At 42.4% G+C, this 25,584-nt stretch overlaps 2 protein-coding genes across 11 annotated transcripts; one reads left to right on the top strand and one right to left on the bottom strand.

Moving 5' to 3' along the window:
• Positions 1-1,630: 1,630 nt before the first annotated feature.
• On the bottom strand, positions 1,631-3,583 carry polr1h (RNA polymerase I subunit H). 3 transcript variants are annotated; one of them, XM_012915540.5, is made up of 6 exons: positions 3,433-3,583; positions 3,257-3,369; positions 3,017-3,136; positions 2,120-2,220; positions 1,922-2,031; positions 1,631-1,848 (listed from the first exon to the last, which is right to left on the bottom strand). In XM_012915540.5, exons 3-6 carry the CDS (start codon positions 3,132-3,134, stop codon positions 1,824-1,826), a joined length of 354 nt encoding a protein of 117 aa, XP_012770994.1. In that variant the 5' UTR covers positions 3,135-3,136; positions 3,257-3,369; positions 3,433-3,583; the 3' UTR covers positions 1,631-1,823. The 3 variants fall into 3 exon arrangements, with proteins under 3 accessions (XP_012770994.1, XP_012770995.1, XP_076735276.1); XM_012915541.5 differs by having other exon boundaries at positions 3,257-3,330; positions 3,433-3,564; XM_076879161.1 differs by having other exon boundaries at positions 3,017-3,134; positions 3,257-3,558.
• Positions 3,525-25,394, top strand: ddx39b (DEAD (Asp-Glu-Ala-Asp) box polypeptide 39B). 8 transcript variants are annotated; one of them, XR_013095165.1, is made up of 12 exons: positions 3,651-4,767; positions 9,478-9,719; positions 12,740-12,867; positions 13,436-13,528; positions 13,601-13,784; positions 19,664-19,782; positions 20,339-20,470; positions 21,433-21,542; positions 24,067-24,211; positions 24,400-24,506; positions 24,717-24,818; positions 25,035-25,055. XR_013095165.1 is itself a non-coding variant. In XM_076879158.1 (11 exons), exons 1-11 carry the CDS (start codon positions 4,691-4,693, stop codon positions 25,101-25,103), a joined length of 1,401 nt encoding a protein of 466 aa, XP_076735273.1. In that variant the 5' UTR covers positions 3,651-4,690; the 3' UTR covers positions 25,104-25,394. The 8 variants fall into 8 exon arrangements, 6 of the variants coding, with proteins under 6 accessions (XP_004573690.3, XP_004573691.3, XP_076735273.1 ...); XR_013095164.1 differs by having other exon boundaries at positions 24,067-24,506; positions 25,035-25,056; XM_076879158.1 differs by lacking the exon at positions 24,400-24,506 and having other exon boundaries at positions 25,035-25,394.
• The last annotated feature ends 190 nt before the right edge of the window (positions 25,395-25,584 follow it).

The raw sequence follows: 25,584 nt of genomic DNA, 5'->3' as shown, positions 1-25,584 counted from the left end.
TGAAATGATGACTTGTTGGTTCATGACTGTATTTGAAGCACATGTGTGACTGCATGTATGTGGAGTGTCTCACTGTTATTGATCAGGTGACAGAGGCAGCTCTGCCATGTTGTAGCTCAGACAGAGGTGAAGAGGCGAGCTCACAGGTGACTGATGATTTGGTGCTATAGATTAACTAGTATTTATTATCATGACAGTTGTTAGGCTGCTGATGTAAATTGATTCATTAGTGTATGTTTGACAAAGAATCTGAATTGACACGTCTCACTTTTTATATGGCACGAATCATGTGTTATTTTATCAGGTGGCAATATGTCCTAGTGCAGTCAGAGGGGAGGAGCCAGGGCCAAAGGTGAGGCACATCAAGCACAGAATAATAATTGTAATCTGAGGATAAAACGCAGGTACTGAGGCTGAAAGAAGCTTCAGTGCTCTCAGAAGACTAAAAACATGGCTAAGGTCAACAATGACTCAAATGAGATTAAACAATGCTGCTGTGTGTCCACCAGGACAGACTGGACAGTATAGATGTAAAACAAACATGTCAGCAGTTTATCTCTGTTAGTGAGAGGAGCAGGCCTGTGTTTGGCTGCTTCACATAGTGGACATTGAGTTGTTGTGTGGGACACCAGTAGCTGTAACAGTAGTTCATGTTGAGAATAAAAAGTCCCAGCTCACCGAGTTAATCGGGGCAATAGTGCCTAAAATGTTGCATAATTTTGCTGAGAGATCTTTTACTTTGTGGTAATCTTAGACGAGTAGTTTTATGGACAGAAACCAGCAGGTCATTCAGTGTTCCCTTAGTGCTGATGTATCAGAGATGTTGGTGTAACTGAAGTAATGCTGTTAAGTCTTAAAGTCATATTCTTTTATTGTCATGACTGTATTTGAAGCTATTTTTATTTTTGTATGATACCTGATTTATATGGAATATGACTGAAGTAAACTAAAGTCTAAAATACTTAGTCATTTTTTTAAATAGTAATTTAACATTATATCATTCACATGTAAAACTATGAATTGTGATTTTAAATGGTTTAAAAGCATGTAGAATAGCATGTGTAGGCAAGTATACTTCTCCTTTTTTATCAAGAAGCAAAGACAAAAAGGAAAAAAAGGAAACAGGGCAGGGTTCGGTGGCTGAATCATCCGTCCCCACCAACGCCAAAACCAAATCTACGCCCTTGATTCCTTCAATCAGTGCCCTAAGTGGTCTCAGTCAGAGTTGTTACTGATGTCTTTGGTTATGGACATTATTCCTGTATCTGCTGCAACCTTCAGCCAAACAGGCCAGGTTAGCTGTGTCAGCTCATAGACAGACGTTAAATACTAGAAACCTAAAAGGCATTAAATATGGATACATTTAGCTGTAAGCACACATTTGTTTGTTTTGATCACCTAAACAATATACAAAGTTTATTTAGTGCAGAAAAAAAAACCTGTACAAAATAAAGCTGATACATTTCAATATTGCTTCACCTGTTCTGATTCAGTTACATGAATTAGTGGGGGCTCCATCAGGACAAGAATATGGTGTTGCTGAAATCCTGCTTGAGTTTATTCACACACAACTTTCTGCCGACTATATATCAGCGCTGTGCATCCAAGCAGCCAAAGAGAAAAACAGGAATGCTGCTTTAATAAGTTTTTATTGACGTGGTCAGCTGTACAACAGTCACATAAACTTAAATGTTGTTCAATCCTAACTGTACAAACTCAAGTTTAAAATAAAGGTTACTGTAAGCTCTGTTTAAACTGGTTTTTGTGCAGTCTTCAACAATAGCTGAGTAAGCAGGAGGGGGGAGATGCAAAGGACCCTCTTCTTAGGAGTCCTCCTTCTCTTGATACCTACAATGACAAAATGAAACGATGAGCAAACAATCACAACAGCAGCAACATATGGTGACCTCATGATGATTACCTGCAGTGTGTGCAGGTGAAAAAGACTGTCTGTCCTTCATCTGCAGACCTCATCTGCCTGGTATGGTAAATCATACCCTCTTTGTTGCAACGAGAGCAGCGCCTGTCAATCTACAGGAAGCAGAGAGCTTATTAGTAGCACACAGAGCTGTTGGCATCATGCAGTACACTCAGCAGGCAGCAAACAGGCAGCACTTACCACAGCACCCTTCATTTCAGAGTCCTCCTCATCCTGAGACACAGCCGTCTGCTCCACAGGGTTAAACACCACGGCAGAATAGATCTCCTGACCTGAGAACTCTGAATAAGCAGAGAAGAAATCATCTGTGCACTTATCACTCACTAATGTGTTATCAGTGCAGTATCCTTAAAAACAACCCCACACCATAAACCCCCCCTCCACCAAACTTTAGACTTGGCTCAATGCATTCAGATAAGAACCGCTCTCCTGGCTACCACCAAACCCAGACTCATCTATCGGATAGCCAGAAATAGAGGCGTGATTCATCAATCCAGAGAACAGGTCTCCACTGGTCTAGAGTCCACGTGCTTTACACCACTGCATCCAGCACTTTGCATTGCATTTGGTGATGTAAGGCTTGGATGCAGCTGGTGGTCACGGAAACCCATCCCATGAAGCTCTTTGCACACTGTTCTGATTTAATCTGAAGGCCACATGTAGTGGCATCCTATCACGTTACCATGCTGGAACTCACTGAGCTCCTGAGAGCGACCCATGCTTTCACAAATGTTTGTAGAGGCGGGCTGCATGCCTGGATGCTTGATTTTATTCACCTGTGACCATGGAAGTGACTGAAACACCAAATTCAGTGATTTGGATGAGTGAGTGAATCCGTTTGCCACAATACTGTATATTGAGCTTATAAAAATACAATCACTTGCTGCAAGAAACTAAAATGATCCAAAGATGGACAGCAGATAGCTCTCAGATAGCTGCTCTGCCACTTCATTTGTACAGGCTGTATAAATATCACAGGAATATCAAGATGGAAGCGAAATGAGAAAAACAAAAAGTGAGATAGCAGCAAAATCTCTGCTGCTCATGCTCACACATAAACTCTGATATGGAATTTACCTGATACAGGGATCCTAAAGGAGCAGCCGGGGCAGCACACTACGTCCGGTATTCCTGGGAGAGGAAGAACATTCCCACACTCTGGGCAGAAGTTCGGACCACCACCAAAACACGACATCTCTGTTTCATGCGAAGTATTATTGTTATACATTTTGATACCATTAATAACTGTAAAATGGAATCGAATAAAACATTTATACTGACTTATTTTGCTTTGTCGATACATATTTTAGAGCTTACCTTCCAAAATAAGTTAAAGCGGTAATGTTGTTTTGTTGTCTAACACTCGCTGGAGCAAAACACCGCGCGTGGCACTTGAACACGTGAAGATCGATCAAATCCGCAACTGTCAACTAACCATGTGTTCAGCTTTCGTCGTCAGCCTTCAGCTTTAACAAAACACTTTGATGACTTACCGTTCAATGTCTTTACAGGGTTGGCAATCTAAACAAGACGCGGTTTATAGCAAAGACTCCCTGTTGTTACTTTCAGCCTGGCATCTGCATGGTTACACACCGTGGGGTCCTACAGCGGTTGGTTGTCCGTCGCATTCTACACGTCATTGTGACGCGCTAACAATCGCGCTTTACTTTAAACAGACGTTGACTTTTCTCTCTCGTAGTGAAGGTATGTCGATTATTAAAAGAACTGTAGGCAGTGCACGTTATCAGTACCTGCGGCAACATGACTGTCACCTCTCTGAAGTTTAATGTTGAGCCGTGAGATGTTCCAGTGAGATGTGATGAGTTGTTTGTTAGCCGCTGAGCTAATGACAGCTAGCTGTTTAGAATACTTGGGATTTGCTTTTACGGTTATTGCTAAAACGGCCACTCATGTGCGCTGTGTTTACGTGAGCTGCCATAATATCAGACGAGCTCGAGTAAATAACAGAGATCAGGGATGGTCCCAGTTTTATGGCGTCCGTAGTTTCATGTCGGTAATGATCTGCAGTGTGATGAAGAAATCTTAAAGACATCAGTATTGCTGGATTTGAACTTTCAAAAGTCAAACCATAACTGCGTGTGTGGTTATAGCTATTTAATATTCAGCGACAATAAAAATAAAAGTTCCGGAATATTCCTTCAAAATGAAACCAGGCAATTGATTTTTAGCACAGTGGACTGATTCATGTCTTCAAACTGAGGTGGTGGACATCACTGGAGTCCTTATAGAAATTCTAGCCTGCTGTAAAAGTTGGTGCCTCATGTTAGACACTCACCTCTATTCTGGCATTTATCCAATCCAACTTTATTTATATAGCACTTTAAAAACAACAAAGTTGACCAAAGTGCTTTCCAATAATAAAACAGAGATAGCAGTTAAAAACCATACATTAAGCATACAATGAAATCAATAAACAAAATAAATATATAATTGAAAAAGAAGATAAAAATAAATCAGTGTATATATTAAATATCAAAACATGAGTAGAATAAACAATATGAATAAGATTAACAAAGTAAAAAGATTAAGAATGACCAACAGCTGACTAAAAACTGACTACAAACTGACTCTGATAATACTCCTAGAAAGCCTTTGAAAAAAAGTGTGTTTTTTAAAAGTGATTTAAACATTTCAAGTGTTGAGGCCAGCCTAATATGGAGGGGCAGTTTGTTCCATAGTTTGGGGGCCACAACAGCGAAAGCTCGGTCCCCTCGGTGTCTCAGTCTCGACATGGGGACAGCAAGGAGTGACTGGTCAGATGATCTGAGAGACCTTTGTGGAGTGTATTGGTGTAAAAGGTCTGACAGGTAAGAAGGAGCCAGGCCATTTAAGACTTTAAAAGCAAGCAATAAAATTTTAAAATGAATTCTAAAATGGACAGGCAACCAGTGTAAGGAGGCAAGAACAGGGGTAATGTGCTCATGTTTGCTCATCTATGCAATATAAATAAATTTTGCAGGGTGGCACAGTTGTTAGCACTGTTGCCTCACAGCAAGAAGGTCCTGAGTTCAGTTCCACCATCAGGCCGAGGTCTTTCTGTGTGGAGTTTGCATGTTCTCCCCGTGTTTGCGTGAGTTTTCTCTGAGTACCCCGGCTTCCTCCCACAATCCAAAGACATGCAGTTAGTGGGGTTAGGTTAACTGGAAACTCTAAATTTCCCGTGAGTGTGATTGGTTATCTGTGTCTATGTGTTAGCCCTGTGACAGACTGGCGACCTGTCCAGGGTGTACCCTGCCTCTTGCCCTAAGACAGCTGGGATAGGCACCAGTGTGACAGTACCAGTATTCTGCTTTCACTCAAAACACTTTGTAACCTTTGTACACTTTGTTAGTACTGATTGAATTCTTTGTACCAACAATTCAACGAGATGCTGAAAACATTTCCTCAGAGACTGTGGCCCATGTGGACATCATAACATCACACAGTTCCTGCAGATTTGTCACCATCTCCCAAAGGTGCTCAATTGGATTGACATCTGGTGATTGTGGAGGCCGTTTAAGTACAGTGAACTCATTGTCATGTTCAAAAAACCAGTCTCAGATTATCTGAGCTTTGTGACATGGTGTGCTATCCCCCAAAGGGGTGGACATGGTCACCAACAGTACTCAGGCAGGCTGTGGCATTTAAGCAATGCTCATTTGATACTAAGGGCCACAAACCATGCCAAGAAATTATCCTCCAGGCCATTACTACAGCAACACCATGAGCTGCGGATACAACCCAGGATGGATCCATTCTGCTGTATCTTGTATTCCTCACTATCTGTCTGAGAGGCCTCAGTTTGTACGGCTGTGGGCCAACCTGTCTGATGTGGTGGTTAGTAATACAGGGTTACCACAGTCACCTGAATGACAGATTGGACTGAAGGCCCAACGGTGATGCTGTGTACAAGAAGGGGATGAGCTGACTCTACTTTCTAAGGAAGCTCAGATCCTTTAATGTGTGCAGCAAGATGCTGGAGATCTTCTAACATCCTGTGGTAGAGAGTGCATCTATTCTGCTGCTGTCTGCTGAAGGGGCAGCATCACTGCCAGCAAGATTTAAACACTAATCCAAAAGCCTGGAAGCATCTTTGGTCAGAATTTGGAGGTGTTTGAGTCAGTGAGGGTCAGAGGTCACACTCATCTCCATCAAGGATAACCCATCACATCGGCTGTGTCCCAATTCAGGGTCTGCACGCTTGAAGTACGCATTTCAAGTGCGGTTACGTCACCGCCACGCGACGACGGCTGTCCCAATTCGAAGTGCACTTCAAATGCATACTCCAAATGCGCCGTCGATTTCCCCAAATATCAAGCGTGGTCCGGTGCACGCTTCGTGGTCCCATATATCCCACAATTCATAGCGCGGCAGTGGGTGTGGATAATTTTGCCGCAAAATACGGCAGAAGGGAGCGGCCGAAGAGGTTTTTTTTGTTTCCAAACTTTATTGAACTTATAAAGCGAACAGTCAGTCATTCCAGTTCAGTTTGTACAGTAGACATACAAGGCAAATAAGAGTAACAATATACAGTACAATGAAATAAGAAGGACAATTAAATAAAGGATAAAAAAGAAAAAAAGGGGGGAATGTGACAGACTTCATAACAACTTTGTACTTGAAAGTTGTGACAGCTCATTCGTTAAACATTTCTGAATGAACTTCAATCAATGATAAACCTTTTTTATTGGAAGTTTAAGAGAGTTTAAGTAATATTCAGTTTCAATCAAAAACAAATTAAATGATGGGGTTGAGTTTTGAAATTTACATTTATGTATGTGGACTTTCCCTAATAAGATGGAGCGGCCGAAGAGTGAACTGTCAAAAGTGCTGAATATGACGTCACTTATTTATGTGCGAATGTTTAATAATTAAAGTCAGTCATATATCCACAAACACAACAAGCTGAAAGTCAGTGATATGTGTGTGTGTGTGTATATATATATATATATATATATATATTAGGGGTGCAACGATATTCGTATCGATATTGAACCGTTCGATAAAGTGCTTTCGGTTCGGTACGCATATGTGTCGAACAATACAACATTTGTAATTTATTTTATCAACTTTCCTTCTGACGATGCTGTCTGTGTTGAGCGCTCAGTGAATCTGTGTTCGACTACTCCGCCTAGGCTGCACTGTCCAGCGCAGATCCACTGAGCGCTCAACACAGACAGCATAGTCAGAAGGAAGAGCGCAGGGCAAGCTAGCGAGACAGAAGTTAAGCTCTCCTTTTAACATGGACCTCCCCCACTCTCATTCAGATCTGGCGTTTGGAATTATTTTGGTTTTCATGTGACGTATGACCCTGAAGGTAAGCGAGTCATGGACTAAAGTAAAACAGTATGTTGGATGTGCCATGCAATGCTCAATTACATTGGTGTGAACTAGTGTGTTAGCGCAGTTAGCTCATTAACGTGTTGGCCGTCTAGCCCCATGCACGGAGCGATCGGCGGTAGCTCGTTAACGGAGATTTGCCGTGTTGTGGCGTTAAGGTCATTTCAACGAGATTAACCTGAAAGCACTAGTGGGAACACAACGAATATGACTGCACATTTACGCCGACATCATCCTAGTGCAAAGACAAAAACAACAAGCATGCTACTAACTTTAGCCGAGTCATTTAGACCGCTGTTAGCACATGATTCTCCTTATGGGGACCTGATATGTTTAATATGCTGCTGAGAATATAGCCCAGAAGAAGCGGATAGTATAGCTTTTATTTTGGAAAGAGACATTTCTCTGTAATAAACTCTCTTTTCCAAAGATGAGTGATTCCTCAATCAGATACAGGGCTCGCAATATCGCTAGCCCGACGTCCCGGGGCTAGCGATTTTTTCAGTCGGGCTACCAAAATCTATCTCTTCCCTGCCCGTCGGGCTATTGTAGGAAGGAAAAATATATGTCAATGCTTTTGCATTCTTTCAGAAATGTAGCTGGGTAATTATGTCATTGGCATCGGTGAGCCACTGTCAATATGTGACATATTGAAATCGCGTTTGAATTTGCGCTTGTTTTTTTGCTTTCACTTTGCAATCGTGCGAACTGTGTATAGAGAGCGACAGCACTGATCTGTGAGTGATGATAATTTGTGCACCAATTCCTCTGACATCGTCTTATTAATCGTTAGCTTACTATGCAAACATGACAAGTGAAATCTCCCGCAGCTTAAACATGTGAGAGGTTGATCGCACAGAGAATCGCTGAGCTTATGTGAGTGAGTGTGTAAAAGCATTTTAGTTCTGCTGAGCCAAATAAGACAGGTCAGGGTGAAGAAGTGACAGCCAAAGAAAAGCTTACCACAAAACGGAGAAGTTATGACAAATCAAACTATAAGGCAAAAAGAAAGTGCAGCTTTATGGTTTCATGGACAAAATAATTTCTGTGGCTGCAATATGACGAGCTAAATAACCAGGGCTGCACATAAGTGGTCCGCAGGTGCGCATTCGCTGTCAAAATAAAAAACACGCACAAGGGTTAGGGTTAAATTGAAAAACTACTTTTGAGTTAAAATATATATTTATAATTTTAATAAATGACAAATTAAAAATGCATGAACATTTTTTTTGTATCGAAAAAATATCGAACCGTGTGTGTGTGTATATATATATATATATATATATATATATATATATATATATATATATATATATATATATACATATATATATACACACACATACATATATATATATATATATATATATATATACACACACATACATATATATATATATATATATGTATGTGTGTGTATATATATATATATATATATATATATATATATATATATATATATACACACACACACACATACATATATATATATATATATATATGTATGTGTGTGTGTGTGTATATATATATATATATATATATATATATGTATGTGTATGTGTATATATATATATGTATGTATATGTATATATGTACACAGCTATCCGCTCTACTCCACAGTTTGGAGACAGCAGAGCTCCTCCCCTCTGCATTTGCAGAAGTCTTTGTATTTGGAAAGCCTTCACAAATGCGGCCTCCGAAGGATGCTCCCCCTGAATTTGGACACAGCTTCTTCTTCTTTGGGGTTTAACGGCAGCTGGCATCCTTGTGCATGCAGTGCTACCATCTTCTGTTTCAGTCCGTTATTACACTCTTAAATCCTACTACTTATTCCTGTGTCTTTTGGGATCTTGCAAAGCTTTAAATAACGCGTTAAATTAGTCGTCGATGATTTTGATAGTCGACGTAATCGTGGCAGCTGAAGTTGATTAGGATTTGACTTTGGGAGGTGGGATTGGGCTGCTGCACTCAGAGCATGAGCTTGAGATAGCTAGATTAAGGACATCTGCTCTGACTGACGTCTCCGAACCAGGAGTAAAACAAGCCCAACCTTCTGAAGTCTAAGCTGCTGGCTCTTATTTGCACACATGCTGACTCCAATAATTTTTGGCCATGTTGAACCTTCTAGCACTGCAAAAGTTTAAAAGCTCTTTGTTCCTGAAGTTTCATACACATTATTTGTTTTTCTTGTTTCGCAGCAGGGTCAGGATGACAGAAAACGACGTAGATAACGAGCTGTTGGACTATGAAGATGATGAGGTGGAGGCCGGAGGGGTTGGAGATGTTGGAGATGTTGGAGGTGCAAGTGACATGTCGATAAGGAAGGAAGGGGTGAAGGGCTCCTATGTGTCCATTCACTCCTCTGGATTCAGAGACTTTCTACTGAAACCTGAACTGCTGAGAGCCATAGTGGATTGTGGGTTTGAACATCCGTCTGAGGGTGAGTAACTGGTGCCAGGAGGAAAATTGGGAACTGGTACAACCGCTGCTGATTTTATTCACTTTTTTATCTTCTCTCTGTATTTGAAGCGTCTGATAAAGATTAGTTCCTCCTTTTACAGAGCTGTGGTGGGTTGGTGTGTTGGCAATGGTAATTTTAGTTACATAACACATTTCATTATGCTCAAACTCGATGTGCTGAACACAGAAGATAAAAGCATGAAAATCTGTGTAGGTTTATGTGGTGGGGCGTGGACTGCGGTGCTGTGCGGATGCACCTGCACGGCATCCACAGTCAAGCCCGCCATGTTAAAACATGGGGACTCAGGGGTTGGTGGGGTTGTGGTGGTTTGACAAATGTTGAATAAAAATGGCTCAAAACACAGATCTGCGGTACCGCCGTGCCTTAATTCCACCACACTGGTGCCGAAACCCAGGATGTGGCACGGCAGGGTGCATCCGCACGGCACCGCAGGCCACGCCCCACCACAGTTTACAATCTAAATCATTGTAAACCTACAGTGAAAACAGCTAAATAGAATAGCCATTCATTGTACAACAAATGTATAGGCGCTCCACACCAGCTGTGCTGGAATAAAATGTAAATAGAGAGCAGGAATAAATGGCAAACATAGCCATATGTACAGTCTAGAGGAATATGTACAAAACAAGACTAAGGCACACATTGGAGAACAAAGTGCTTGGAAATGGTGCAAAAAAACAACAACAAAAAACATATGAAGAGATCTCAGCACAGGGTAATGTGCTCAAATTTCCCAGTTCTTGTTAAAATGCAAGCAGCTGCATTTTGCACCATCTGTAGACCTCTGAAACTTTTCTTTGATAGCCCAGAAAGAAGAGCGTTACAATAATCAATACGTGAAGACACAAGTGCATGGAGCTTTCCCTAGCTCCTTACCCTAATCATGACAAATGAATGCCTAACTACATCCTAATTGTAACCCTGACACTAAAACCACATTTTGAGTCTCATTGTAGGTCAGTCAGAATAAAAAGGTTTTAAGCCTGTTTTTGAACGTAGGCATACAGATACAGTGGCTTTCAAAAGTATTGGGCCCCCTTGAACTTTCCCACATTTTGTCACATTACAGCCACAAACATGAATCAATGTTATTGGACGTCCAGGTGAAAGACCAACACAAAGTGGTGCACACGTGAGAAGTGGAACGAAAATCAGACATGATTCCAAACATGTTTTACAAATAAATAACTGCAAAGTGGGGTGTGCATAATTATTCAGCCCCTGAGTCAATACTTTGTAGAACCAGCTTTTGCTGCAGTTCCAGCTGCCAGTCTTTTAGGGTCTGTCTCTACCAGCTTTGCACATCTACAGACTGAAATCTTTGCCCATTCTTCTTTGAAACAGCTCCAGCTCAGCCAGATTAGCTGGACAGCGTTTGTGAACAGCAGTTTTCAGATCTTGCCACAGATTCTCGATTGGATTTAGACACCAGACTGGTCAGGGATAAAGTTATTGAGAAATTTAACGCAGGCTTAGGCTACAAAAAGATTTCCCAAGCCTTGAACATCCCACGGAGCACTGTTCAAGCCATCATTCAGAAATGGAAGGAGTACAGCACAACTGTAAACCTACCAAGACAAGGCCGTCCACCTAAACTCACAGGCCGAACAAGGAGAGCGCTGATCAGAAATGCAGCCAAGAGGCCCATGGTGACTCTGGACGAGCTGCAGAGATCTACAGCTCAGGTGGGGGAATCTGTCCACAGGTCAACTATTAGTGGTGCACTGCACAAAGTTGGCCTTCATGGAAGAGTGGCAAGAAGAAAGCCATTGTTAACAGAAAACCATAAGAAGTCCCGTTTGCAGTTTGCCACAAGCCATGTGGGGGACACAGCAAACATGTGGAAGAAGCTGCTCTGCTCAGATGAGACCAAAATGCAAAACGCTGTGTGTGAAAACTAACTCTGCACATCACTCTGAACACACCATCCCCACTGTCAGATATGGTGGTGGCAGCATCATGCTCTGGGGGGGGTGGGGGGGGTGGGGGGGGTGCTTCTCTTCAGCAGGGACAGGGAAGCTGGTCAGAGTTGGTGGGAAGATGGATGGAGCCAAATACAGGACAGTCTTAGAAGAAAACCTCTTGGAGTCTGCAAAAGACTTGAGACTGGGGCGGAGGTTCACCTTCCAGCAGGACAACGACCCTGAACATAAAGCCAGGGCAACAATGCCATGGTTTAAAACAAAACATATCCATGTGTTAGACTGGCCCAGTCAAAGTCCAGATCTAAATCCAATCCAGAATCTGTGGCAAGATCTGAAAACTGCTGTTCACTAACGCTGCCCATCTAATCTGACTGAGCTGGAGCTGTTTCAAAGAAGAATGAGCAAAGATTTCAGTCTGTAGATGTGCAAAGCTGGTAGAGACAGACCCTGAAAGACTGGCAGCTGGAACTGCAGCAAAAGCTGGTTCTACAAAGTATTTAGTATTTAGTATTTATTTATTTATTGTATCGACTCAGGGGCTGAATAATTACGCACACCCCACTTTGCAGTTATTTATTTGTAACAAATGTTTGGAATCATGTATGACTTTCGTTCCACTTCTCACGTGTGCACCACTTTGTGTTGGTCTTTCACCTGGAAGTCCAATAACATTGATTCATGTTCGTGGCTGTAATGTGACAAAATGTGGGAAAGTTCAAGGGGGCCCAATACTTTCGCAAACCACTGTAACCTACCTCAGGTCAGCAGGCAGCTTGCTCCAAAGAACAGGACCACAGATGCTGAAAGCACCCGTAGACCTAAGTCTGGGAACAGTTCAGAGATGTGCATGTGATGACCTGAGAGTTCTGACTCTGAAAGACCCTGAGAAAGTATACTGGAGGGCAAACCACAGAGAGTTTTGTGAAATAATTAAAGGATTTTAAAGGTAACTTTGCATTGAACTGGGAGTGAAAGAAATGGCTTGAGTACTGGTTTCTGGTTGCTGCATCCTGAATGAGCTGAAATTCTCCTGCTCATGTGTTCTCCTTCCAGTTCAGCATGAATGCATCCCTCAGGCAATCCTGGGTATGGATGTGCTCTGTCAGGCCAAGTCTGGGATGGGGAAGACAGCAGTGTTTGTTCTTGCCACCCTGCAGCAGCTAGAGCCCATCACCGGTCAGGTGAGGTGTAGCAGCCAGGACAGAGCTAAAAGGTGTTTTATTATATTGTAACAACTGTCATTTAATTGCTTTTCTGCATTTATTTTCATTTTAGATTCTACTTACAGCTGATTTTTAGCTAATGAGCACATTTGTTCTGTACTTGTGGAGCCTTCATATCTAGATAAACAGGCTCAAAAACAAATCTGAAAGCAAACTCAGGATATTGCGTTGTGTCTTTTGTGTAAAATGCCGACTTTTACCTGGCAGTCACAGAGTCAGTTGACTCCATGATGTTGTGATTAGGGCTTTTCACAACTCTTGACTGACCAACTGCTAACATCCAGATGAGAGAAAAAATGTTTGAGTCACTCTTAATTATTACCATCCACTTGGCAGAACTCTTGGTAAAGAGTTGTGGGCTGTTTGAGTTTGAACGAAAGACTTGCAGTAGTGTGCAGGGAAAAAAGAACAGTGTACATTCAGATTTACAGATGCATCGTGTTTTCAAGGACCATAGTGCAGTAAATACATCCCATAGTGAATTAAGTTGATACTATATCTTAATCTTTGCCATTTTTATGTGCAGGTCTCTGTCCTGGTGATGTGCCATACCAGAGAGCTGGCGTTTCAGATCAGCAAGGAATATGAGAGATTTTCAAAGTACATGCCCACTGTTAAGGTAAAGCAGCTTGAACTCATACATCAGTTTCTCCCAGCTCAAACAGTATGATGTATGCTTGTTTTCCTGCAGGTGGCAGTGTTCTTTGGAGGGCTGTCTATAAAGAAGGATGAAGAGGAGCTGAAGAAAAACTCTCCTCATATTGTGGTGGGAACACCAGGCAGAATCCTGGCACTGACGCGCAGCAAGACGCTCAATTTGCATCACATCAAACATTTCATCCTGGATGAGTGTGACAAGATGCTCGAGCAGCTTGGTAAGTGGCACAACCCACTTTTTAAAGCAAAATCAGATCCAAATATGTGCCAGTGTTTAAAACCAAGAAACAAAGAAGAGGATAAGATAACATTCAAACCAACCTCTGTCTCATTAGCTTTGTGGTCTCACTGTGGTAGCTTTGTGGTTTTTATGTATGGAGTCCAGTTTCCTTTCATATTGTGTGAAGGTTTCCTGCCTCCCTTGGGGAGCTTGCAGCAGTAAATATGAGTCTGTGGTTTTCCTGTAATGTGTGATTTTTATAAGGATCATGAGGTATCCATCTTTTCTTTTCCCAGGATAATAAAGTGTTTGACAGCTGACAACTCGAGGCCAAGGTGCTGGTGGTAGAAGTTATTGTACTGCGGGTGTGATTGGTGTGAGAATAAACAGTAACGTATACATGACATATATCAGGGGTGCTCACACTTTTTCCGCATGTGAGCTACTTATAAAATGACCAAGTCAAAATGATCTACCCACTACAAAAATCCAAAACATATACTTATTTATAAATATATTGAGGATTCTTTATATCTACAATGTATATACATGCATAACTGCAATATCCAATATTTCACAACACAATTAACTATGTAAATTTTTTGTCGTTACCTGAGTTTACTCTGATGACTTGCACTGAATTGAATCAGCCAGGGATGCATAGTCCGGACAGTAGCTGCTGACGGCCAGGTTTAAGAGAAAAAACCGAGAGCTAAAAATTGGAGTTAACTCGCTGACTAGCTTGTCAGTTTTACTACACTTCGCGCCGCTGTTTGCGCATGCGCAGCGACCTAAGCGTCAGAAAAAATCTGATGTCATCTGACTGGCTTCCCTGTATCAATCAAGTGACGGGATGGATGATAGGCTGGCATCTATTTTTTTAATGCCATGCGATCTACCAATACTACCTTTGCGATCGACTGGTCGATCGCGATCGACGTATTGAGCACCCCTGACATATATCTAGCTAAATCTAAATGTACACAGTGGATTTCTCTGCTGTGCTTGTGTGACAACAAACAGAATAAAGCGTAAGAAACAAATTTCTCAGTTAAAGATAAATTTGGAGGATTGTGAAAGATCATGGCACCAGCGTCTTCCCACCTTTGTAGAGGCAGAGGGGGCAGCTAAACAAATGCAGCATGACTTTGTTGCTTTTATTTTGATGACAACTGCTACTTTTATTGTCGTAACCCTGCGAGGCGGGCGGCCTGGACACGCAAATTTGTGAAGTGATAACTCAAGGACATAGCGACATAGGGGTGTGAAATTGATACCACTAGGGTATCTAATAAAACACTGAGGGCTATCAGTCTTTCCCTAATAAAATTTAATGAGGCATCTGTGATTTGGAGCACAAACTGGGCGTCATCAGGACGCTACAACACAGAGCGAACACCATCCCCACAGACACAGCAGCCAGGGAGGCAGAAGAACATCAAGAAGGCCCTGAGTAAGTGTGGTTATCCCAGCTGGACTTTTGGCTCCTAAAGAAAGCTCCAGCTGATCCAGGAGAGAAGGACAACCGCTGCCCAAGAGAAAACCTGTAGTGATCCCGTACGTGTCAGGAGTATCGGAGCAGCTGAGACGCATTTTTTCTAAACACCGGGTCTCTGTGGCTTTTAAACCTCAAAACACGCTGCGCCAAAAACTGGTCCACCCCAAGGATCGTGTCCCCCGACACAAACAGAGTAACATAGTGTACGCTGTTAAGTGCAGGAGGAGTGCCAGGATTTATACATCGGGGAAACCAAACAACCTCTGGCTACAACACAGCAGAGCCACCTCGTCAAGCCAGGACTCTGCAGTCTATGCACACCTACAGGCCAGTGGACACTGTTTCAATGATGAGGATGTAACATCCTGGACAGGGAGGAACGCTGGTTTGAGGGCGGAGTCAAGGAGGCCATTTACGTGAAAAGGGAAAGACCATCTCTGAATGGAGGAGGGGCCTAAGGGTGCATCTGTCACCATCTTACAATGCTGTGATTGCAGCCATTCCCCAACTCTCTGTGAATGGTACTCATGGCCATTGATCAGTGGTCTTTGATTAATGGTCATTACCTCCCAGCCCATTGTTCACCCACCAATAGTTTCCCTCATTGTGTAAATGTACTGTTTATAAGGTTGGAAACCTGCAGTCAGCTGAGACCGAAGAAGTCACTTGGACGAGTAACGAAACGTTTCTCCCACAAAATGTCCAGGTGAACGGAATCAACCTTTGGGATTTACTTACCTGGATGATTGAGCATGCATCAAAACTCTGACGATAATAATCCACGCCTTTTTTCTCACCATGGCACGTGTGGTGAGGGACATGATCAATAGTGGGTCAACAACCTTCTTAACCTCCTAGGACCTGACGTCCACATATGTGGACATCACATTTTGGGTTGTCTAGACCAAAATACAAAATTTTGTTTTACAAGGGCCCGATATCCACTTACGAGGACATTATACTGCCACTGTTCTATCCAAATGTAAAGCAAATGTCCTCATATGTGGATCTAATTTATCTCAGAAACAAAAATCAGGTATAAAAAAAAAAAATCTGGGAATTCTTTGTTTTTACATCCATCGGGTGGGCCCAAATAGCAAAGAAAAATTAAAAATGCATGCCATGAAAGAGTTCGGGCCTTAAGAGGTTAAGGGACAACTTCCACTAAGGATTAATACCTGGGAATCTCCACCATTTTGTTTTATAACTGAAGAAGCTTCTCGGATGAGACGTGAAACGTCTTCAAGAAACTTAAAGAAATCCAGTTGCTTTCAGTTCAGTTTTATATATACAGTATGAGATGACAACAACAGTCGCCTCAAGGTGCTTTATATTGTAAGGTAGACCCTACAATAATAAATACAGAGAAAAACCCAACAATCATATGACCCCCTGTGAGCAGCACTTTGGCGACAGTGGGAAGGAAAAACTCCCTTTTAACAGGAAGAAACCTCCGACAGCTGTGATTGGTTGGGGTGAGAGAACGAAGACAGGATAAAGACATGCTGTGGAAGAGAGACAGAGGTTAATAACAAGGATGATTCAGTGCAGAGAGGTCTGTTAACACATAGTGAGTGAAGAAGAAACACCCAGTGCATCATGGGAATCCCCCAGCAGCCTACGTCTATTGCAGCATAACTAAGGGAGGATTCAGGGTCACCTGATCCAGCCCTAACTAGAGCAGGGCGATATGGCCGAAAATATTTATCACGATATATATTTGAAAATTTGTGATAACGATATAACTGATGATATAGTTACTGCGAGACAAAATACAACTCCACAACTTTACTAGTGCAAAAAAACCATCCATTTATTTTCACTTAAACAAGCAGCTGTTTTTTATGTGCATTAAAGCTATATACAAATTTAACAGTGCAAATGCAAATTTGCTGACATATGGGCTGACATATCCTGAGCATAACCATGTATAATATCCACTGAAGTTAAAAAGAGGTGCTTTGCTACATTAAACTGCAGTGTGCCAAATAAAAAAAGTCTAATGTGTATTTTTCAGACCATAAGGTGCACGGGATTATAAGACACATTAAGCAAAACAAAGCAGTCAGAGAAATCAAACTTTATTAAACTCATTCTTCTTGCTTCCTCCACTTCTGTACCATTGATTCATTAATGTTGAATTCTCTGGCAGCTGCTCTATTCCCATGTTGTTGCAGTATATTAATGACTAACCTCGTATTGTGGATGGATTATCTCAGTTGTTCTCCTGACTGAAGTTTGGTCCGTTTACAGCATCCTGCCATGCGATTGCATTTGTCTCTAACTATCAGGAACCTTCGCGTTAACTTTTATCGAGTGCAAAAGTGTTAGCGTTCATCCTCCAGCTTCACTGTGTTTGTTATGCTAACATAGCTGTGTTGCTAGCGATCACGTAGCACATCATTATATACCAGCTAGCCCAACTTCAGTAACCCTACAAACGTCACTGCTGTTTAGTTTCCTGTCTTAATATATGTTGGAAGTGATAGCAGAGCTGTACGTTTGAATGTTTCAGAAATCTCTCAGTCGGAACATGCTATATCATGCTTAGGTAACTAGCGAGCTAACTTCCTGCTAACTTCTAACTGTTAAATGTCATAAATTCGGTTTTCATGGATGCCTGGAAGTTAAACTTCATAGTTACACCTGGTAAAGCAGCAACGCTGATCGTTTTATTAAAGATGAAAGAATTTAGACAGTTTTTAACTCTCAGTGATGCTGCAGTGTTCGTTTGACTTTGGGACCTGAAGCGGACAAAGTTTAGGACCCAGATTACTCCCAGATTTACGAGCATCTTAGTCCGACAAATACGGCAATAACGACGACCCGCTTGCATGTTCTACAAAAAAATGTGCTTTGTTGTGTATCTGAGGGACAAACACCAAACCAGTTCCACATCACTGAAGTTGCAGCATTTTTACAAACCAATTCTGGTTCATCCGTTTCACTCAACAATCGGCCATGTGCGTATGAAAACAAAGGAACTGCGCATGCGCGTTTTACCCATATTCTATCGCGATATTTCCTTTTCTTATCGTTGCCTAACATTGTACCGGTAATACCATGAACGGTATAATATGGCTCAGCCATAGCCCTAACTATATGCTTTAGCAAAAAGGAAAGTTTGAAGCCTAATCTTAAAAGTAGAGATAGTGTCTGTCTCCTGAATCCAAACTGGAAGCTGGTTCCACAGAAGAGGGGCCTGAAAACTGAAGGCTCTGCCTCCCATTCTACTTTTAAATACTCTAGGAACAACAAGTAGGCCTGCAGAGCGAGAGCGAAGTGCTCTAATAGGGTGATATGGTACTACAAGGTCATTAAGATAAGATGGGGCCTGATTATTTAAGACCTTGTATGTGAGGAGCAGGATTTTGAATTCTGGATTTAACAGGAAGCCAAAACAGGAGAAATCTGCTCTCTCTTTCTAGTCCCTGTCAGGACTCTTGCTGCAGCATTTTGGATCAGCTGAAGGCTTTTCAGGGAGTTTTTAGGACTTCCTGATAATAATGAATTACAGTCGTCCAGCCTGGAAGTAATAAATGCATGAACTAGTTTTTCAGCGTCACTCTGAGACAGGATATTTCTAACTTTAGAGATGTTGCACAAATGGAAGAAAGCAGTCTTACATATGTGTTTAATAGCTCCTTAGATTACTATGACCTGGATGACCGAGAACCTACGTAGACTTAGCAGCTCTTAGGGTTTATTTTTCTCAGTGTAACAACAGTTTTAGATGTTGGGTGATATGATTGTTCAATACTGTACAAAAACTTTAGGAATTAATTGTTTCAAATGTGATGTCATAGATTTCTTGGTGTTTTTGACAATTCATTTGGTACGAAGTGAAGCAAAAATGTTTTCTTTTGAAGGGCCTTTTACATCGGCCGTGCGCTGCACTCACTGCTTGTCATTTCAAAACGTGTTTCTCTGAGGAGAGTTTGTGTCCTATTATGTTCAAATGTTGATAAAAACATGTATCGCTGGTTCATAAAGAAGAAAACTTTGTAACTATCCCAGCTGGTGAAGAGTGTGTTGTTTCCACAACACTGCTTCTCTCTGAGGTCTGCAGAACCTGCAGCAAACAGTTCACCAAACTCTGATACGTACAGAATGTTCTCCTTCATCATGTGGTTGAACTCAGCGCAGCAGTACTCTTCGTTTCTGTTCCTCACACAACAATACGTCACAAGTGTGCATGTGCTTTGCTTTGCTCGGTGCAGCGGGAAATCATTATTGTGTGGCACAAACAATAGACACAAATGGGTTCCAGAGTGCAGCGCGTGCATATGTGAAAGGGCCTTCAGTCATCATTATTGAATCTTTAGTCACTGCATCTAGATGAGTTTGTAATACGCTGTAAATAATGCTCTCTTCCTTAGACATGCGCAGAGATGTCCAAGAGATTTTCCGTATGACTCCCCACGAGAAGCAGGTCATGATGTTCAGCGCCACCCTGAGTAAAGAGATCCGTCCAGTCTGCAGAAAGTTCATGCAAGATGTAAATACGCCTCTTCACTTTCATCTGCCATGCCTCTTCCCGCTCCCTCCACACCTCCACTACTCCTTCGCCTGCTGGAACAGTGGGTAACAAAGTCCAAGTCGATGTTCAGCCTCCATGAGTCCAAGTCACAAGAAAGAAGTGTGTGTGTTTACTTATCTTTCTGGGGACCAAAAAGTGGAGTTTTACTATACTTGTGGGGACTAACAGCTCTTATAGGGACAAAGTTCCCGTCCCCACAAATTTGAAGGGATTTTCGAGGCTCAAAATCTTGTTTTAGTGTGAGGGTCACAGTTAGGTCATGGTTAGGTGTAGGCTGAGGGTCAGGCATTCATCTTTGATGGTTAGGGTAAGGGGCTAGGGAAAGCATTATGTCAATAAGATGTCCCCACAGAGATATGAAAACACAACTGTGTGTGTGTGTTACCTATACCAAAGCCTTCCCTCCGTCTCCTCGCTGCTTCCTTTTCACTTCCACTGTATTATGATTGGTGTTCTCTTTGTGTGCTCTTCCCTGAATCTTGCCAACCTCCCTTTCAAACTCCTGCCGGTCCAGCCGATGGAAATCTTTGTAGATGACGAAACCAAGCTAACTCTGCATGGGCTGCAGCAGTACTACGTCAAGCTGAAGGATAATGAGAAAAACAGAAAGCTCTTCGATCTCCTGGATGCACTAGAGTTCAATCAGGTACCCACACCATACTTTCCCCACAGTGTAACCCCCCTGTGGACATTTTTGTTTTGTCTGTTTGCTTTTCTGTTGATGGGAATTAGATTGCTGCGTTTTATGTTCATGTCTTACAAGCATGTTACTGTGGGACACACTTGCAGATCCTGCTAGAGAAGCATTAGTTATTTCAAAGATCAAAATAAATGTTATTTATGCTACTTGTGTGCAACCCCTCAGCTCATCAACTTCCTGAAACCAGGCTCTATTCTTCTTCTGATTGGCTACACCTCTCAGAAAGAAGGGTTAGGGTTAGGCTGTGTGCCAGAGGACATCTCCTCACATTTAGTTAAAGAAATACTTAATAAGATATGTACAGTATGTGTGTGTACAGACAGAAAAGTATAATGGTCCTCTTAAAGGCCTTACTATGCTTCAGTGTGAGGGAGTGAGGGAAACAATATACTTTGCTCATGTGAGTATGTGAGGGTCCACCAGAGTGAGGGGTGCGCCCACCCAGTATTTGTTAGATATCAGCCCAGTACAGACTTTAATACCTGAATCATGTATATTTGACAACAGGGCCAGCAGTTCACTGGAGTTCTGTCGTTACCATGTCAGCAGCAGAGTTAACAGAACGTGGAGGAAACCAACAGGACAGCAGTGTCATAACTGCTAATCCAACAGGTTCTGCTTGTGCAGTTTGCGAGCTTGTCACTGAACAAAGAAACAAGTCGAGCGCTAGTGAGTGTCAAAAAGCATGGCTGACGGTGCTGTCCTGTTTCTCTCTGTCTCTTTTGTCCTGGTGTTGTTCTACATGAAAACTTTTTGATTCTACTTAGAGTAAAGTAATAAATAGCTGTTAATGATCGATTGTCTCCAAGTGCAGACGAGGGGCGCACACAGTGAAACAGACACACACAGGAAGCCGACAGGACTTAATGTCCACTGTAGCTGAGTGATTGTGTCGCTGTGCTGCTCAGGTGGTGATCTTTGTGAAGTCCGTCCAGCGTTGTGTAGCTCTGGCTCAGCTGCTTGTGGAGCAGAACTTTCCAGCGATTGCCATCCATCGAGGGATGCCTCAGGTGGAACGGTAACTGAGAGCGGTGACGCCATAAATGTTTGTTACTATTTTATTACTCCAGACAACACTGAACTGCCATGTTGTGTTCACTCTACTTGTTCTTTTGGCAGAGGATAGCAAGCTCAGTGTGAACCTTTAGGAAATGGCTCAAATGTAATCAGCTGACAGTGAGCTTAGCTCCATGCAGCTGCAGTCTCTTTCTTGTGGCCAATTTGATTCAGTTTTATTTATATAGCACCAAATCACAACAACAGTTGGTACTTTATTTTGTAAAGTAAGGACCCCACATCTTTATGCTTTCTACTATATAATAATATTATGAAGAAGGAAGCAGGAGGCTTTTATTTTTTTCACTCTCAGACACTTTTATTTTGTTAAATTAATGCGTTGTGATGATTATACCATCGCAAACATAACTTTTACTGGTAAGTGAGGTCATTCTTTATATTAGGTAAAGCATTAGTTCTTATGGTGTTGTGTGCTCTAAGATGCAGTGCTGTGCAAAAGTCTTGAGCCAACCATTGTTAAGACAATGGTGCTGTCATATATTGAAACATGCAAACATACCGTAAAAGGAAATATAGTACATTAAAACACAGTCTGTACAGGTCTGACAAGATTAAAAGCCAGAATCCGGTATTCTTCAACACAGTCTGATCTCTCTGAGACAGCTTCCTTTATGAGTACTCAGGAGCAGTTCTCCAGGCTTCCCAAAGGACATTCAAAGGTTTGGGGAGGCCATGACTGACTGTCCCGTGTGTGTTTTTTATATCCAGGTATGTTTTAGTGCATTGGCAGTGTGCAAGAAAGCACTTACATAGAAACAGCATCGAAGAAAATGCTTGTGTGAATGAGGCAAGTTGTGTAAAGCGCTCAGACTAGAAAGGCGCTCTATAAGAACCAGTCCATTTACCATTTACTATCATGATTTAGCTCCATTATAAAATAACTCAATTGTAAATATCCAGAATATTACAGAGATTAAATATATATAACTGACATTTTACTGTAAAACTTAATTTTGTTATTTTCACTGTAGAGGATGTGCATTAGATGGAGAGTGATATCCACAGACAGGAATGACTTCCTGTGTCCTTTAGTGGTGCATTATGGGTAATCTTAGTCTCTCAGTGACTGACCAGCTCATCATGAGTGGGTGGGAGGTCCAGCATTGTCCTGACCTTGGACAACATCCGCCTCTCAGACACCACCTTATTAAAGTCTAGCTCCATCCCCACAACATCACCCACCCTACCTTGTTTTACCGATGGCTGTAGACACTCACTGTTGGACCTCCTGATCCTTTCCATACATATTGATGACCACAAATATTAGCATAGTGTGCATTGGGTCCTTCACAAAAATTTGAGGAAACTGTACGAGTGACAGGATGTCTGTTGGCATCTGAAACCCTCAACCTGCTGTCCCAGCAAGCAACAGCACAGAGGATAGCACTGTCCACAACAGACTCATAGAAACACCTGTGTGTTGTCCGACAGATGTTGAAGACCTCAGAGACGACTCTGGCCCTTCCTGTAGAGTGCAGTGGTGTTTTTAACCCACTACAATTTATTATCAGGTGTACTCTGAGGTATTTATAGTCCTGCACATCGACCCCCTGGATTGAAACAGGGGTCACAGGTTTCCCGGTCCTCCTAAATCGGTTGGTCTTTGCTACGCTGAGTTGCAGATGATTCTGCTCGACCACAGCCCAACACTCATCACCCTCACTGATGCATCCAACCACTGCAGGATCATCTAAAAGTAAAAGGTCTGTGGTGTAGATGGTGAAGAGGAAAGGGGAGAGGACAGTCCCTTGTGGTGCCCGTGTTGCCGATCACCTTGTCAGACACACAATGTTGAAGACGCACGTTGTGGTCCTCCTGTCAGATAATCAACAAGTCCACAAAGCAAGCTCCATATAAATAAGCAGCTTTGATGTGGAAGAACTTGACTGGCCTGCACAGAGTTCTTAGCTCTGCCTGACAGAACACATGACTGTACACTCAGCTGCTCCTCTGTCTCTGCGCCTTCCACTCTCTACACCCATGGACTTAGCGTGCTACTTAAATAGGGAAAGACAAGGTGGAACAATGAGGAACAGCTGTGGCCTTCAGCCTCCTCCAAGCACTGCTCCACCCCTCCCCTGCAGCTGAGCCAGAAACCACACCCTGTCACAAACACCTGTGGGATAAATTAAAGTGGAGACTACGAGCCAGTCCTTCTCATCCAGCATCAGTGTCTGACTGATGTCGGTGACCAAAAATCCCATAAATACACTCAAAAAAAGCTGATGTCCAAGAAAAACTTTGAAAGTCTTTCAGGAAGCTGGAGAGCTGTTACTCAAGACCACTTCAAAAATTCCAAGAAGGTCTGTGTCATTGGGAGAAAAAAATGTAAAGACATGAGTGGGGACATTTGCACAGTACTGTGAGGATGTTGATCAACTCAGCAGCCCAATACACACATAATGAAACTTTCAATGTGAGGATATGTGACACACAGACTAAGCTTCACTTATTGTCCTCTGTAGTTTGTCTCGCTACCAGCAGTTCAAGGACTTCCAGAGGCGAATCCTGGTGGCCACCAACCTGTTTGGACGAGGGATGGACATTGAGAGAGTCAATATTGCCTTCAATTATGACATGCCAGAAGACTCTGACACTTACCTTCACAGGGTGAGACTATCCATGTGTTGTTCACCTGACAGGCTAAAAGAGTAATAGAAATATATGTGAAAGCTGCACAAGGTCATATTTGTGACTTATTGGATGATGTACAAATACATATTTAAGGAGATGCTGAGAAATCTGAGCTCTTTATTAGATAGACACAGGTGTGAGGCATTTATTAATGTTATAATCAGCTGAGCAGGTAGTAGCTTATCCCAAGAGTGGCAAGGAGGGTCTCTGTCCTGCACCCAGGCTGGAAGGAAGTCTTCTGTTGAAAGAGGACTTCATAGGACAAACACGGGTACGGAAGAGAAAAGGCAGATCAAATACTCTGGGACAGCATTTATTCACTAACATTAACCTATGCCAGAAGAACACGGAGAGGGCTTCTATCAAAGCCATACTATATTGTCTTATACTTATCCTGTACTGTGATTAGTTTGCCCTACTGTGCTGTAGTCTGTGATCCTGACTGAGTAATGTGGTCAGCTGCACTGGTGTCTTGGTGTAGGTTGCTCGAGCAGGCAGGTTTGGAACGAAAGGCCTGGCCATCACATTTGTGTCTGATGAAGGTGACGCCCGCACGCTCAACGATGTCCAGGACCGCTTCGAGGTGAACATCGGCGAGCTGCCGGAAGAGATAGACATCTCCTCGTACACCAAGTCTTCTTTTGTTTCTTGAATTATTGTAAGGTTCATCCAAACTAACAGCACTGTGTGTGCGTGTGTGTGCGTGCGTGTGCGTGCGTGTGTGTGCGTGTGTGTGCGTGTGTGTGGGTGCGCGCGTGTGGGTGTGCGCGTGTGTGTGCGTGTGTGTGCGCTCCTGCAGTTGAACCAGCACGATAAACGAGCCGGACGCTCCAGTTGGACTTCGATTCACTTTGCAGTTTTACTCTGATGGAAGATGCAGACTGTGTTTGTATGAAACCTGGCATGTCCAACAGCAGATATTTACCCAAGCCTGTGCTTATTGAAAGGAAGAACGCAGGGGCACAGCTCCCTCTGCAGGAATGATTCAGAATAGACTTTGTATGATATTATTTAAGTTTCTAATGTCGGTATTTGTTAATATATAATTCAAGTTATCTGGTTTTCTAGGTGTGAGTGGAAGTACCAGAGGTAGTTTAGTACTGACAGTAGAAAGGCACTGTTTACTGCTGTGGATTAATAAAGTTTGCCTGGTAAGGTCTCCTTTATTCTTTCTTTTCCTTTTTTAAATCCACATCCACACTCGTGCTGTTGGGATACATGCACAATGTGTTTGTTATCGTCTGACACTCAGACTTGTCAGGATGGCAGCACAGTTTTCTTTAAAACCTCTACATACCATTAACGGTGCTTTCACCAATATTCACGGCATAGGTGTAAATGGAGCCTGA

This window comes from Maylandia zebra, linkage group LG22 (assembly GCF_041146795.1).
Source record: "Maylandia zebra isolate NMK-2024a linkage group LG22, Mzebra_GT3a, whole genome shotgun sequence".
In the NCBI taxonomy this organism is placed as follows: domain Eukaryota; kingdom Metazoa; phylum Chordata; class Actinopteri; order Cichliformes; family Cichlidae; genus Maylandia; species Maylandia zebra.
The sequence above is the reverse complement of the archived record's forward strand: the minus strand, read 5'-3'. Positions and strand labels throughout refer to the sequence as shown.

Coding starts and splice junctions, on each gene's coding strand:
- polr1h (XM_012915540.5), bottom strand. CDS start 3,134: ATGTCGTGTTTTGGTGGTGGTCCGAACTTCTGCCCAGAGTGTGGGAAT. Junction 2,221..3,016: donor CTTTAGGATCCCTGTATCAG/GTAAATTCCATA, acceptor CTGCTTATTCAG/AGTTCTCAGGTCAGGAGATC. Junction 2,032..2,119: donor CTGAAATGAAGGGTGCTGTG/GTAAGTGCTGCC, acceptor TGCTTCCTGTAG/ATTGACAGGCGCTGCTCTCG.
- ddx39b (XM_076879158.1), top strand. CDS start 4,691: ATGGGGACAGCAAGGAGTGACTGGTCAGATGATCTGAGAGACCTTTGT. Junction 24,212..24,716: donor CTGACACTTACCTTCACAGG/GTGAGACTATCC, acceptor GTCTTGGTGTAG/GTTGCTCGAGCAGGCAGGTT. Junction 24,819..25,034: donor ATGTCCAGGACCGCTTCGAG/GTGAACATCGGC, acceptor GCGCTCCTGCAG/TTGAACCAGCACGATAAACG.